Here is a 15906-nt window from a genome sequence, read left to right as displayed (position 1 = left end):
AGAACAACAAAGGTTGTTCAAGCATGTTTACCACTTCTTTGATTGGTCTTGACTTAACTCTGTCTGACTGGTCTTAGCCCCATTTTATATCAGTAAATTTTATCAAATCTCTATAGATTTTTATATTATAGATATTTGTGAAGAATCAAACCTACATATAAATTTATAGCATTACAGCTATTTTTAAATATTAACATTATTTACACACTGGTTTCTAACACAATGTGAGAAATTAACCCTGAAAGATTTTATTTTTTCTTTTCTCGTGTGGTCATGTATTATATTAAGTGAAGTTTCCTGGGTTAAGCAATTATAGATCACACTTCAGGTTTTCATCTTATTTTTTCAGAGACAATTTTAGCAAGAAAGTCATATTATGAATGCCTTACCAGACCTTATAAGCCTGACTGAATTATTTTACCTCTTATCTCTGTGTTCAATTGGATAAAAATATCTAAATTAAGAAACAAATCCAAACCATTCAATTTCCCTTTGAAATATAAATATTATCTATGTACCTGCATAATAGCCTAAAACTTGGGTCAGTATCAAACAGTTCAATATTTGTATTTTCAGTTGTAAGATATAATCTTGCAATGTATATATAATTTTTAGATTCAAGATAATCCAATATTAAAAGATTCTAAAAATATCCAAAATAACACAAATATAGACTATATCTAACATAAACTGTCCTATCTTTAAAACCCTAAGTGAATAAAATATAAAATTTAATGAAAATTATGAAACAAATTTGAAATTAAAATATTTTAAGAATATATAACAATAAGGAGGAACCAAGGGAAGGCCAGAGCAACAAGCACATGTTAGTTAACCTTCATTTAATAAATTCTTATACTTCAGGATTGCTATAGAATATTTTTACAGTCCCCAAACATTAGATTAAGAAGCATTGATATACTAGTTGTTAACTGGGGCTGTGAGAACAAATGAGACCACCACGGATGGGAAAAAAATGTACAAAATACACATTTAAATCTCACAGAGCCTTAGGAGCTGAAAGATTGTTGAGAGTGCCCTGCATTAAAAACAGAGTTGGAGGAAGCCTAAAACAATGGATGTTGTTAGTTCCCAAGAAGAATGATTTGAGGACAGTACATAATCAAGTATTTCCCAGAGCACTTAGAATACCTATAGTTTAGTTAAGAAACAAGACCTCAGATGATTGCATGAACATCTAGACATAAAGCTCAGCCAGGCACTTAACTCTCTGTAAATCTAAGACACCCAGTGTGTTATTCTCTTCCCTTGAATATTGTACATAAGAATTTCTACTTCATAGATACTTAGCAGTGTGATGTAGCATGAAACCTAGTTGGTCTTACTAATAACCCAGAGCCAGATATTGGGATAAATGCTGAAAAATCAAAGAAGCAGAGCAGCCACCCACTAGTTCTTACCTTTACAAAATCCTCAGCCAAAAGGGTGCTTGAGCCTGTCTCCTTCCACCTTATAATCTTCTCTTTGCCCAGCCATATCACTTCCTGTTTCCACCTCCCTAGTGCTGGGATCAAAGGTGTGTGCCACCACTGCCTGACTCTGTTTCTCTTTTAGACTGGATCAATATTGTGTAGCCCAGGGTGGCCTTGAACTCAAAGAGATCTGCCTGTCTCTGCCTCTTGAGTTCTGGCATTAAAGGTGTGTGCCACCACTGCCTGGCCTCTGTGGCTAACTAGTGGCTTAGCTCCACACTCTGATCTTCAGGCAAGCTTTATTTGTTAGATCACAAACAAAATATCACCACATTGTGATGTGGTTCCCTAACACAAAGCAAATAATAAGTAATAGCAGCTACTTTTACAAATAATTCAAGAAAAAATGGCTAGTTTTTTCTTTATGACATCAAATGTTAGACTGACCAGATAGTTGCTATTTTTATTGACCTTAAGGGTTATTTTTATTTGATATTTTATCAAGTAAATGAGATGTTATGACTGTCAGAATATTGGTAAAATAGCCTGCTAATTAATCTTGCTTCTTAACCATGCAACACACACACACACACACACACACACACACACACACACACCAATACACAAACACACATCCACGCATACATAAACCTACCAACCACACAACACACTTACTCACATAAATATCCCCACACAGGCATAGCCTAAAGTTGCTTCCTCTTCCTTCCCATAATTATTTATTCAGATATAAACTACTTAACAAGGCCTTAAATTTAAGCTTTCAATAGAACAATTGGCTCCTTGTCCTTACCGGAACACAAAGCTCCCTTCTCTGAAAGGTGAGCACAAAATCCTCTGCTTTGTCCTTGACTTTACATAGATCAAGCTCTTCTATTTACTCTGGAGTATAGACCTCTGAGAATTCAGAGAAGTCTCCTGGGAAACTTGACAGTACACTTATAAAGAACATGGTGGACTGTGGGTTAACTCCTCAGTACCCAGGGCTTAGCAGGAGCTAGAGATAGGTTAACAACTGGATGGTTAAATGTGTGAGAGGTAAACAGTGGGAATTAAAATGAAGCTTGAAATGTGACATTCACATAGGGCTGGAAATATAAATAAAATAATGGACTTGGTTTAATCAAATATTCTAATTCCACTTCTAAGCCATACTGCTGGAATTTCCTTCAGATTGGTTCCATCATTCAAAAAATAGTAAGTGATACACAAGGATCAAATACTTCTGAAATCACTTTACAAGTCCAAAAATGCTTTTTTCAGCAATTCACAAAGCTGTTGGTAAATCATGAGGCACACGTGATTCAAAGCCCTCTTGACATTTCTAACCAGACATCTCAAAATTACAGCCCTCTTGTATCACATGCTTTATTTGTTATAGCCTGTTTCATGGACACTCTTTGTGCTTTGACCATAGTTTTCTAATGCTTTTATCAAGCCTGTAACAGTTTATGTTGAAAAAAGAAATGACACTGAGAACAATGAAGCAATATGAAGACTTGATAATGATGTTTACATATAAATTAAAAGGACACAAATATAGAATTATTGTAGGTAATCATCATAGCAAATTGCATTAATCATGTTGGAATACTTTATATGTTTTCTTTTAGAGTATATTAATGACACATAATAATGAGTTTCATTATGACACTTCATCCATTTATATAATGTACTTTTATCCTAGACACCTACCCCTGAAGACCTGAGATCTGGATGGGGGAGCTCTCCTGGTTCCTAGACCCTGGACGGTGGAGGTAGATGGATCAGAGTTCTCTAGTGAACACTGCTGGACTGCTCTACACCTTTCCCAGACCCTGTTACCTATCCCTTCACTAGTAAGTTACCTCACAAAATAAACCTCCCTTTTAACTACATGGAGTTGCCTTAATAATTTCACCAATATCTGTGTCACATGGTAGTCCTATTTTAGTATTTGAAAACTATCCAATCTGATTTCTACAATGGCTATATTAATTTGTACCCACACCAACAGTGAGTAAGGGTTTCTTTTTCCTCAAATCCTCTCTGACTGTTGTCATTTGTTGATGATAGTCATTCTGACTTGGATGAGGTGGTATCTCAGAGAAGTTTTAATTTTCATTTCTCTGGTGACTATGGACTTTGAATGCTTTTAAAAATAGTTTTAATCATCTGTGTTTCTTTCTTTTTTCTTTTTCTTTTCTTTTTTTGGAAAACTGTCAATTTGATTAATTTGCCCAATTATTGATTGATGCTTTTGCTGATATTTAATTTCTGCAACTCTTTGTAAATTTGGGATATTGGCCCCTTGTCTGAAGTTTATCTGATAAAGATTTTCCCCTTTATGTGGGTTGTTTGCTCTGGTGATAGTTTCGGTGTGGTGCATAGACTTTTCATTTTCAGGTAGTTCCGTCTTTTGATATTTGGGGTTAGTTCTTGTGCTACTAGTGATCTGTTTAGTATCTTGCCAACCTCAATGTCTTAAAGAGTATCCCTTCGGCATATTTCATTCTACTAGAAGTTTCAGTGTTTCCGGTTTTAAATTAAGGTCTTTGGTCCATTTACAATTGATTTTATACAAAGTGAAAGATATAAATTTAATTTCATTCTTCTGCAGGTAGACGACCAGTTTTGCCAGCAACATTTGTTAAGCAGGCTATATTTTTTTCCACTCAATGCTTTTGCCTCCTTTGACAAAATTAAGTGGGCATAGCTTTGCCATTTTATTTCCAGATCCTCTGTCCTTTTCTATTGGTCAAAGAAATCATTTGTTTATAGAGGGTAGTAGAATTGATGTAATAGATATCCCATGAGAGCAAATCTCAGAGGCACCTCCGGACATTTGCAATGTGTAGATAAGAGCCTGGCTGGCAAACCTGGAACACAGGCTGAGAAGATTCTGGGATAAGTTCATTTGCTTTGCTGTTTGGTTCAGTGGTAAGTGGCCATAGCGTCACATTGTCTTAGAAAATGGCTTTAAACCCTGTGACATACTTAAAGCAATAACAGTACAAGAACCAGAACTAAAGAATCTATAAATAAGAATGACTATAGCAGAAACTTCAAAATTTTAGTACAGAAATAGCTCAGAGGTAAATAAAACAAAAGTCAAACACAAACATATGAGGAAATGAATAGACCTTGCCTTGAGCTGTGTGCCTTAGAGTTTAACTTAGGAAAACCACTACAAGAATCAAATAGAGAAGAAATTCCTTTTAGCAGTTCCTTGACATGAACAATAGTCATTCATCTATCCAGAGAGACCCCCTCAAGAACTATCCAGTTACTCATGCCTACTTAGACAAAATGATAGCTGTATGAAGAACTATGTATAGTGTAGGTATTGGGAGACAGGGAAGTTCATCTATAAGAGGATAAAATTCATTTGCCTAAGAAAGACAGGAAGGCAGACATTTCCAAATACAGAATTCAGATTGTCAAAATAGAATCCCAGTTGCTACAATGGAGTTACAGAGAAAAGCTTTGTTATTGGGAGAAATGGCAAGTGAGATGATTTTATAGTTTCAAATTATTGGAAGAAAAACTTTCATGCAAGAACACTAGTGATGCCTGTGAACTATAAGTAATTATAAAGGAAGCAAGATGGGGAAGTACTGAGTCTTCAGCAGAGGCAAACCAGACACAGGTTGGAGTTGCAGTTTTGTGCTTACTGCTACTTATTTTCTTCCTAATTAATAAAAAAGTAAATAATAGCATATGCTTCAAAGAGGTTCTTATATAATTTTAAAAAATGATAAGTGTAAAGAACTCAAGGCATCATCTAAGAAAAAAAGCTTTGAGTTTTAATTCATGTTAATAGTATAATTTACAACATTAAGAATGCCAGGGTTTTTTTAAGTATTCATTTTTTCTTTATCAGGCACAGCACTTGGAAATAAATATACTGGCACATTCTGATCATAAATATGGCTAATGGGAAGCTTATTATGTTTTAGATTAATGTAGGACTTTGCCAAGTCTATCATTCATCCTTAAAGGAAGCATGTTATTTTGATATCTCTTGCTCACAAATAGACTGAGGGCCATAGATAAATATGTTTTTAAATTCACACAAAAAGCATTACAGACTAATTATAAAGCAAAAATACTTGAATGTAAAATGTCTAGCATGTTGCAAGAAATCTCAGTCTCTCTCTCTCACTCTCTCATCTGTATGTGTATCTCTGTGTGTGTCTGTCTATCTTTCTCTGTCTCTTTACATGTGTGTGTATGTTTTTAAAATATCTACTCTCTCGTTTCTACCCTCTCAGAACACTAAAGTCCAGCCCATGTCTTACGTGAGCACACCCCTGATCTTCCTAGGTAGAAATTTATTTTATGCATTTGTCTTACTAGTTCAGAGTGTACACTGCTTGGTGGGTTTTGCTACTAACAATCCCAACTGGTTTTACATCATTTGACCCATTTTAGTCAGAAATTATATTGCAATAATGTGTGCTAACTAACAACACAGGTCTAGAGGACAATGTGTAACTTGTTCATAATAAAGCTGAAGATAACAGCCTTCCTTGCCACATTCCTTTTAACAGCATCAATACAATATCAAGAAATAGAATACAATTTCTTTTCAACTTAAGTAATTTTAGTATATTAACTAAGATGGAATGGAAATTAGGAGATAACAGACAAAGCTCAAATTCAAACAACATATTATTCTCATATGTGTTCATAATGATATGTTGAGAAACTGGTGAACCTTTGCCTTCAGTTTTCAATATTTTACATCAGAAATAATGCTTTGATGTGAAAACTGAATAAGATACTAGATTTAGAGAAGCTCACATATGTCACAATATCATGGACATCATTATCCAACAATTCTACTCTCCAATCACCTCTTTAAGAACAGGCTACATTTTTTCCTCTTTCCAAGATTTGGTATCTGGGAAAACACAAATAATGGTATTTATCTACTCACTCATTTATTTACATATTTCATATGATAAGATAAACAAATTAACAATCCTAGAATTGTATTTTCATATTTAGCTATGTCATTTGTTATATATATGTATATATATATATAGTTTGTATATATACATACATATAAAAATTGATTTATTTTAATAATTTATAAAAAAGAATTTAGGCTGATTCTGAACCCAAGGAACTGGCCATTAATCTTCACCCACTCAGAGCAAGGAGATAATTCCCAAGAAGTGAAAATCAATACCATTTATTTATTCAGTAAGATAGGATGTGTCCTACTCAATAAGATGGGATATGGCCTATTCAATAAGATGGGATGTGTCCTATTAAGTAAGATGGGATGTGGCCTATTCCATAAGATGGGATGTGTCCTATTCAATATAATTGGATATGTACCATTTGCCAGGAACCATGCTCAGTTGTGACAATGTCACAGTCATTGTGGTAGCCACTCTTCTTTAAGCAATCTTATTGGCTACTGTGGAAAGCAGACACACACACACAACAATCACAAGACCATTGAGGTGCTGTATAGTTAGCAGCTCGAGTATAGGGGCCCTGCTTGACATGATCAAGAGCGAAGACTTTCAGATGCAAGACTCCTAAGGTCCAGCTGTAGTTGCTGAGGAGATAGTTTACACTGTTGTGAAATGACCACTTTAGAGAAGACAGAGTGGCTGATACCCAGATCATGGTTTAGCCACTGCTTCATCCTTTTGGGAGGGTAGCTCAGGTCTCCTAGAAGAGGATTTGTATTCAGTAACTCATTATGAAGAAGGAACAATGATGTTTTTCTGTCCGCTTAGAGACTGCTTATGAATCTACTGATACTTTCCCATGGTCCCATAGCCAGTGCCCCACGGTCCACACAGGCCTGGAGAAACTTCCAGTCCCACACCCGCTCTGCTGCAGCCACTATATATAGGTTTAAACTAAGTCTCTATAGTTCCATTTACCAACAAAGACTCAGAAGTCAAATGTTAGGGTGAAAACCTGCTGGATCAGAGAGGCCAGGAAGCAACCAGCTAGCCTTCCTTTTTGACGGGAAACTCAGCAAGAGTCATGTCTCTCCAATTATTCCAAACCAAAAAGAAGCTGAAATTCCAAGTCCCTGCCCTACTCTTTCCTATGTGTCTCTCTATCCATACTCCTGGTTCCTCCAGACTCTCTATGGCTAATTCCAGTCAACTAGTTACTGGCTCCACCCCCTGAGCCAAGGTTGATTTTATTTAATTAACTCACAGACTTAGGGTTCGCTGTGTGATTGAATATCCTGCAACAGAACAATCCAAAAGCTTGTGATCTGATTGTAGTTGTAATGAGTCCTATACAAAGACCTAACAACTTAAAGAGACCCTCATTCTTTAGGCCAAAAAGGAAGTATTAAAATGTTCTATATATATTGGAGATTCATTTTCCTTGATGAACTTAAGTCAACAAAGATAATATCTTGGAAGTGTGTTGTTGATTCAATTGCTTTTTTTTTTTATTTATTTATTTATTTATTTATTTATTTATTTATTTTTGGAGCTGAGGATCAAACCCAGGGCCTTGTGCTTGCTAGGCAAGCACTCTACCATTGAGCTAAATCCCCAACTCCTTCAATTGCTTTTGAAAATGTTCTACAGCTGAAGGGACTTAATTGTCCTATGGTGTCAGAAAATAGTCTGAGTACTGACATCACCCCCATCATTCTCAGTACCTTGTCTCTAACCTTAGTACTCACTAAACTACTTTCTATTTGTGCATTTAATACATGAGTATATATAAGATTATTTACCACACTATGACATATATATATATGACATGATTTTCTTATATATGCTCTTCTACAACAAAGAGGAATTTTTGTTACAATTACAGAAGGTTAATAGTGCTTTTTCTATCTATCTATCTATCTATCTATCTATCTATCTATCTATCACCTATCTATCTATCACACGCTTCCAGTCTCTTCTCCCTTCCCTTCTCCCTCCCTCTCTCCCTCCAGGACCTCTATGCCCCAAGCAGAAGAAAATTAATTATCCCAGAGTCTACCCTGACTGTGTATGATTTTTCATTGATAGTAAATAAAACTCAATATGGCAAAGGAAATAAAGATACAAATTATTTCTCTTTGTGTTTTCCCCTGAATGTGCCATGGAGACATAGGATTGGTTGAGGCAGTGATTGTATGTTTATTGACAATTAACATGAACAAACTCTCCCACAGTTTGCTTAAAAGAAATGCCTCATGCTTTTGTTTTTAGCTATGTCTTCTCTGTCTCTCAGGCATATGTGCTAAAACGGGGAGGATAATGAGCACCACAAGCTCATGCTGGAAGTGTCTCTTCATATCTCTAAAGGGATGCTTCTGAAGTCTCCCATATCATGTCCATTCTCAATTCTTCAGAAATTGAGGTCACCACCTTCTTCCTGATTGGAATCCCAGGTCTGGAGCATGTTCATGTGTGGATCTCTATTCCCATCTGCATCATGTACCTAGTGGCCATCCTGGGCAACTGTACCATCCTCTTTGTGATCAGGACTGAGCCCTCACTCCATGCACCCATGTACTATTTCCTTTCCATGCTTGCTATCTCTGACTTAGGTCTGTCCCTCTCCTCCCTTCCCACCATGCTCCGGATCTTTGTGTTCAATGCCACAGGAATCTCCCCAAATGCCTGCTTTGCTCAAGAATTCTTTATCCATGGCTTTACAGACATGGAGTCCTCAGTGCTCCTGATCATGTCTTTTGACCGCTTTTTAGCCATACGCAACCCTCTTAGGTACAACTCCATTCTCACCAGTGCTAGAGTTGCTAAAACAGGATTGGTGTTTCTCGTTAAAAGCATGCTGCTAGTTCTTCCATTTCCTGTCACTCTGAAAAGACTGGAATATTGCAGGAAAAGCCGCCTTTCTCACTCTTATTGTCTCCATCAAGATGTTATGAAGCTGGCCTGCTCTGACAACACAGTCAACTTTTTCTATGGTTTCTTTGTTGCACTCTGTATGATGTCAGACAGTATGTTCATTGCTGTCTCCTACGTGTTCATCCTGAAGACTGTGATGGGAATTGGATCCCACAAAGAGCGCCTCAAGGCCCTCAATACTTGTGTCTCCCACATCTGTGCCGTGCTAATCTTCTATGTACCCATCATTGCTTTAGCATCCATGCATCGCTTTGGTAGGCGCAAGTCTCCCATGGCCATGATCCTCATTGCTGACATCTTGTTGCTAGTGCCACCTCTGATGAACCCCATTGTGTACTGTGTAAAGACACGACAAATTCGTGAAAGGGTTCTAGGAAAATTAGGTCTAAAGTAAAAATATGGCAGGGGCAGTGAGTGACCTGGGTAAAAGTTAGTCAGGATCACCACGAAGATAATTTCTTTCTATGCGAAGTATGTCAAAGATTCATCGATAACATTTTTCTCAGACAAGTTATAGGCAGACTCAGTCTTCCTAGCTAGCAAAATCAGGTGAATTCAAGTTGATCTGGCTAGAGACTCACCATCACCTTTCTTAATCATTTTTTTTTATAATTAATGCAACCAGTAGCCTGAATACTATGTGAACATAAGATTCACGTGGGAATTGACAGGTGAGTCAGGGACAGTTATGCAATGTGACTGAAACTGAGTTCATTCACTTATATTTCGCTTTACTGTTTGCAACATGAAGTTCTTAATGCCTCTTTGAAAATAATTAATATTAGAATAATTTAGAATTATAGGATGCTATTATTCCAATTTAAATCAATTTAAATTTTTATTTTAGATTATTTTCTTTCTTTCCAATATGTTATTCTTTAAGAAAAAAAGAAGAAAAAACCTTTTTCTCTACATTATTTTTGAGCTGCCAACATAAAGATAAAAAGGGAAGACCATATTATTGGTAAGAATTAGAAAAGATGTACTGGCTGTTTGGAACCTTGGACTTAACACAGGGACACTTTGCTCAGCCTGGAAGGAGGGGACCGGACCTGCCTGTACTGAATCCACCAGGTTGAATTGAATCCCCAGGGGAGTCTTGGCCCTGGAGGAGATGGGAATGGAGGGGAGGGGATGGGAGGAAGGTGGGGAAGGGCAGAAGTGGGGAGGACAGGGGAACCCATGGCTGTTGTGTAAAATTAAAACACAAATATAATAAATAAAAAAAGGAAAAAAAAGAAAAGATGTAAAGAAGAAGCATGTGGCATTTAAAATCATCTGGCATTTTCATTAACTGTTCTAAAATATCTATTATGAAATAAAAGATTTTGTGTGATTTTTAATATCATGTATTTCAAATTATAATATAGTCAAATACACCCAACAAGCTAGAAATGATCTTCAAATGATCAGAAATATATGTTTGTAGCAGAACATCATATGTATATGGGATAAATGTGGGATATATATCTATATATATATGGTTCTATATTCTAACAAAATAAAAAGCTGAAATGACTGAATCTCTCAAACTATTTTCTTGCTTCCTATTCTGCTTTTATTTGTGATTATTTATTGCTAGACAAAGTTAAAAAGTAATATTTATGATAATTCAATACTTTAAAAATGTACATAAATTGGAATAAAATTGTCAATAAATTTCAATGTTTTGCTACTTAAGCTGAACTTGCAAATAATTTTTATTTCAAAGAATCATTTGACAAAGTTATTTTTTCATGGTTAAATACTCCTGGCTTTATGCCCCAGGGCAGTTTAATGGAGTTATTATTGTTGGATATCTGAACATGACTGACACCCCTGGCTTAATTGGGGGAAAACATGTATGCCTCTTCCTAGATTCAATGCTCAATTGTTTCTCAGTGGCTCCACACATTCTCTAGTTATGTCACAATACTTAACTTCAATTTTTTAATTTGTATGTTGTTTCAATTAAAGAATTAGACAAATCTTATATACTACTGTATCTCCAATGGTTGGCTAAAATTATAATCAGAGAAAAAGAGACACATATGCAAAGAATATATAATTCTTCATATATTATGGTGAGAATCAAATTGATGGCCGTTGCCACATTGTTACAATTGAGAGGTAGGTAGGTTAACCTAAACTCAATAAATTTGCTTCTAAAAATGAGTCATGTTCTATTACACCATAAAGAAGTCATATTGTAATCAAGGAATCAAAAAAGAATATTTATACCTCTCTTAATTTTTTTGAGTTCAGAAATTCAAATCCCTATCAGATAGACTATTCTTCACCGGAAGAGTAAATAGGTTTCTAAACAAAGTCTTCCTCTCAGCTTTCTTATAGATTCTATACATTTCCCATCAAGCTTACAGTGTTAATTCTTTTAGAATTTACCCAAGTAATTCTAAAACTGAAGTTACAAAAGTGTATGAGTGAATAAACAATAATAACAAATAGAAACTGGGTTTCTGTGATAATGACATTTATTAAAAAGCCAAAATTTCTATTTTTCATTAGTAAATCAATAAAGAAAACAAGCAAAAATATTCAATATCAATGAATCCTGTAAAACTTAACACATGGAGAAATATCACATCATTCAAAATAGATTGACTAGTCAAATAACACTGAAAAAGACAAATGGCAATCTATTTAAGTATTATAAGTGTAGGTTTGGTATTTTGTCATGAAAAAATAAAATATATTGAGATGACTTGAAGTTTTATTTAGATTATGAACATACACTTAACTAGGTGGTGGTGGTGACGGCGGCAGCAGTGCATGCCTTTAATCCCAGTACTCGGAGGTAGAGGAAGGCGAATCTCTGTGTGTTAGAGGCCAGCCTGGTCTACACAGTGAGTTCCAGTATTTAGTGTGAGCATGTGAAAGAGGAATTCATTACTACTCCTGTTCTACAGTTGTTAAAGCTTTAAAAATTAATTTGAAAAAAATCTTTACAAATACCCATATTTCTAAAGTATTTTGTGTTTGAATCTAACTAAGCCCAGAAACCATAAATCCAAAGCATACAACTTTAGACACTACATTGAATTTTCAATAATTATATTTCCTTCTAAAATTAGGATTTCAGTTTCTAAGGATCTAAAAGTATAATGAGTGGTATTATCAAACATATATTTGTGAGAACTTATTTAGAGAATTACTGAAATATTTAAAGTAGTAACTAGCAACATAAATTATGATTAAATATATGCCACACAGTATTAACTAAGTGATATTCACTAAATTAAATGTTAGAGATTTCCTAAAGGTATAGTCCTGATATCAAAGTTCTTACAGCCTGGTGGTGGAAATAACATTAAATTAACCACTAAATTTACTGACTGAGTGTGGAGACTTTAAGTACACATAAATGAATAATAAATGGCTTATTCTGATGGAGCATGAACCTGGTAAAATAGCTAAAGCACTTTAATGTGTTGCTTAAAAGGAACTAATACAAATAACTTTAATCATAAGTAATGTGAATATTGCTTCATAATAGTTATTTGAAAGACAGAGTGACCTAAGCAAAGTGGAATCACTACGCCACCAATGTCTCTGCAGAACTGTGGAGTTTTTCAGAAAACTGAAATGAACGGAAAGGAGTTTAGGACTAGTGTTTCCTACTCTCCAAAGAAGCAGGTGGCTGAGCTCAGACTATCTGTTGCTTTACTGTGTTCAGATATGAATTATTCTGGATGGAAATAAAGTTTCCTAATTCTAGAAGTGGAAGAAATTTTTAGAAAAATTCTGATGTACTATCAACACCATACCCAAGGCTATTTCATTACAAAACAAATATCCTTAATTAAGGTTGTCTCAAGATGTCAGAATTGCATCAAAACTACTGATTATACACAGCATAAAATTACTCATTTTTTTGGTTAAGATTTATTTATTTATTATGGATACAGTGTTCTGCCTGTATGCCTGCCTGCTGACCAGAAGAGGGCACTAGATCTCATTATGGATGGTCATGAGCCATCATATATATGGTTGCTGGGAATTGAACTCAGGACCTCTGGAAGAACAGCTGGTGCTCTTAACTGCCAAGCCATCTCTCCAGCCACTAAAATTACTCATTAAGCAACACTGAAGTCACTGCATAATGCTGCTGTGTCTAGGGAAGTAGAGTATGGAAGCAGCTGGCTAGGTAGAAGGCAGCAACCACTTTCAAACAAAGGCTAATGTCTTGAGGCAGAGCCTGCAGTTGCTAGAGAATAACATGTCCAGGCCATGAAGTGACAATTGAAGACAATACTTGCTGCATTGTACTAATGGGAAATATATAAGCAATTTAAGTTGTAAAGGCATCACCTTTGTTAAGAAAATATAAGAGGTTAACAAAAGATATATAAGAGTGACCGTGCAAGAAAACAGGACTCTGATTTGAACTGAAAACAGCATGTAAGCCTTTTCTAGACTTTTTAGTTACACATGTCTATGTCTGTGTCTTTGCACAAACAAGTAACTTTTCCTTTCACCAGCAGGAGAGGGAGAAAGGAACCCCATCACTCCCTGGGGAATATAAACCTCAGTGGGGGAAAAGAAGCATTTACTTAGTCGAACACAAAACTATAAACATTGTCATTTGTTTCTGCTCTAAATATTCATGCTTTACAGTATAGTAATTACAGAGATAGTAATTCCACTGGAAGGATTTTGAGGGTGTCTTGTCATGGGTGTGTGTGTGTGTGTGTGTGTGTGTGTGTGTGTGTGTGTGTACATGTGTGTGTTCATATATGTACTGTTGGTCCAGGTAAGAGGGCAATTTATGGAAATCAGTTCTCTCCTCCCCAGGATGGGTTCAGGGGATCAAAGCCAGGTCTTCGGACTTAACAGCAGATGTGTCTACTCACGACGTCACCTCACTGTCCAGGAAAGTATCATTCTGTACATGAGAGTCCATGTAAGTGCTTTAAATATCACCATTTTATGCATTTGCTCACAAATTGCCTTTTAAATGTGTTTTTTCAAAGCTCTCATAAACTCAAGGTCATGTGGTCTTTCTCCTGTAATAAAGTTGAAATTTCCTTAATAATAATCATGCTTGGAGATAACACTAACAAATCATCTTCCCCTTTAACCATAGCTCATGTACTAGAAAACTGTCTCCTTCTATCCCACCTTCCTCTGAGGCTCCTCACACTGTAGTCCCTTGGACCCTTGAATTGGAGCAGCCTGTATATGGCCCGGCGAATAACCTTGGTCTTCAAGCTGTAAATGATTGGATTCAGCACAGGAGGCAAGAGAAGATACATATTGGCCAAAATACTACAGATCACCCTGGGGGTAGAACTAAAGAGACGGTGTGTCACAGACAGTGTGATCATTGGCACATAGAAAATGGTCACAGCACAGATATGACAGACACATGTGCTGAGAGCTTTTTGTTGTTTTTTGGGGGCCACAATGCTCAGAACAGTACGAAGGATCAAGATGTAGGAGAAAAGAATGAACAATAAGTCAGTGCCATTCAGGTAGAGCTGAAGAAACATTCCCCAAAAACTGCTGATCCAGGGGCTGGTGTATGTGAATTTGATCACATCTGGATGGAAACAAAATGGGTGGGAAAGTTCTTGGCCTCCCTGGAAAGACACACTGTTCACGGCCATAACTGAGGGAAATATGAAAACCACTTGTCTTATACAGATGATCAGTCCAATCACAAAGCTCATCATGTCTGTGAGGAAAGTAACATACTTCAGAGGGCTACAGATGGCCATGTAGCGATCAAAGGCCATAGCCACCAACACTGAAGACTCCAGGAACGAGAAGCAATGCACAAAGAACATTTGAATGAGGCAAGTTCTAATGCTGATCTCCCGGGCATGAAACCAAAGAACACCAAGGACAGTGGGAAGGGTTGTGATGGTCAGACCTAGATCAACAACAGAGAGCATGGAAAGAAAATAGTACATAGGCTTGTGGAGACTCCGTTCAATGATAATAGCCAACAAGATAATACTGTTTCCCAAGAGTGCAACAGTGTAGAGACCACAAACAGGAATGGAGATCCAGACATGAGCAAGTTCCAGTCCAGGAAAGGCAGTAAGAAAAAAGCTGGAAGAGGAGGATGTGGTGTTATTGAAGATCAGCATCGTGAGTTGAAGACAAACTCTGGGGGAAAAGAAGTAATACGAATGTGTGTCATGAGATCCTTCTTGCAAGTCCCTACGCTTTTATACATCTTTCTCAAATCACACAACTGTGTTCTGTATTTGGAACTCTCCAGCCTCCATAACATGAAGGGATTAAAACCTCTGATCTAATTTCTACAGCACCTTAGACCATTCTTGCTAGAGCCTAGCCCCATTTTCTTGCTTCTGCTTCCTCTCTTAGCTATTACTGTCACTTGCATTTTAGACTCCAAATATCTTCAAAAGCTCTTGTGTTGAACTCTGGTCCCAAGTACACACTGTTTATAGTTGAACTTTTGAAAAGTGATTGAATCATAAAATCTCTAAAATCATAGATGTATTAATCCATTTAGATTAATAAGATATAAAGAAGTTAAGGAAAACTGAAGCAATGAGATCTACTCGAAGGAAATTAGTTGCTGAGGATGTACCATGGAGGGATGTGTTTTGATCCCTGCCTTTTCCTCTTCTCTGTCCCAT

General features: G+C 36.3%; 2 protein-coding genes across 2 annotated transcripts; one reads left to right on the top strand and one right to left on the bottom strand.

Moving 5' to 3' along the window:
• Positions 1-8736: 8736 nt before the first annotated feature.
• Positions 8737-9689, top strand: LOC118568830 (olfactory receptor 51A7-like). The gene has a single exon (XM_036179402.1). It carries the CDS (start codon positions 8754-8756, stop codon positions 9687-9689), a length of 936 nt encoding a protein of 311 aa, XP_036035295.1. The 5' UTR covers positions 8737-8753.
• Positions 9690-14379: 4690 nt separating this feature from the next.
• LOC118581758 (olfactory receptor 51T1) lies at positions 14380-15409 on the bottom strand. Its single transcript, XM_036184219.1, has one exon. It carries the CDS (start codon positions 15385-15387, stop codon positions 14380-14382), a length of 1008 nt encoding a protein of 335 aa, XP_036040112.1. The 5' UTR covers positions 15388-15409.
• Between the last annotated feature and the right edge of the window lie 497 nt (positions 15410-15906).

The sequence above is a fragment of the Onychomys torridus genome, chromosome 1, assembly GCF_903995425.1.
Source record: "Onychomys torridus chromosome 1, mOncTor1.1, whole genome shotgun sequence".
NCBI lineage: Eukaryota > Metazoa > Chordata > Mammalia > Rodentia > Cricetidae > Onychomys > Onychomys torridus.
This window is presented reverse-complemented; position numbering and strand designations above follow the sequence as displayed.

Excerpts from the sequence above, each read along its gene's own strand:
- LOC118568830 (XM_036179402.1), top strand. The coding sequence starts at position 8,754 with ATGTCCATTCTCAATTCTTCAGAAATTGAGGTCACCACCTTCTTCCTG.
- LOC118581758 (XM_036184219.1), bottom strand. The coding sequence starts at position 15,387 with ATGCTGATCTTCAATAACACCACATCCTCCTCTTCCAGCTTTTTTCTT.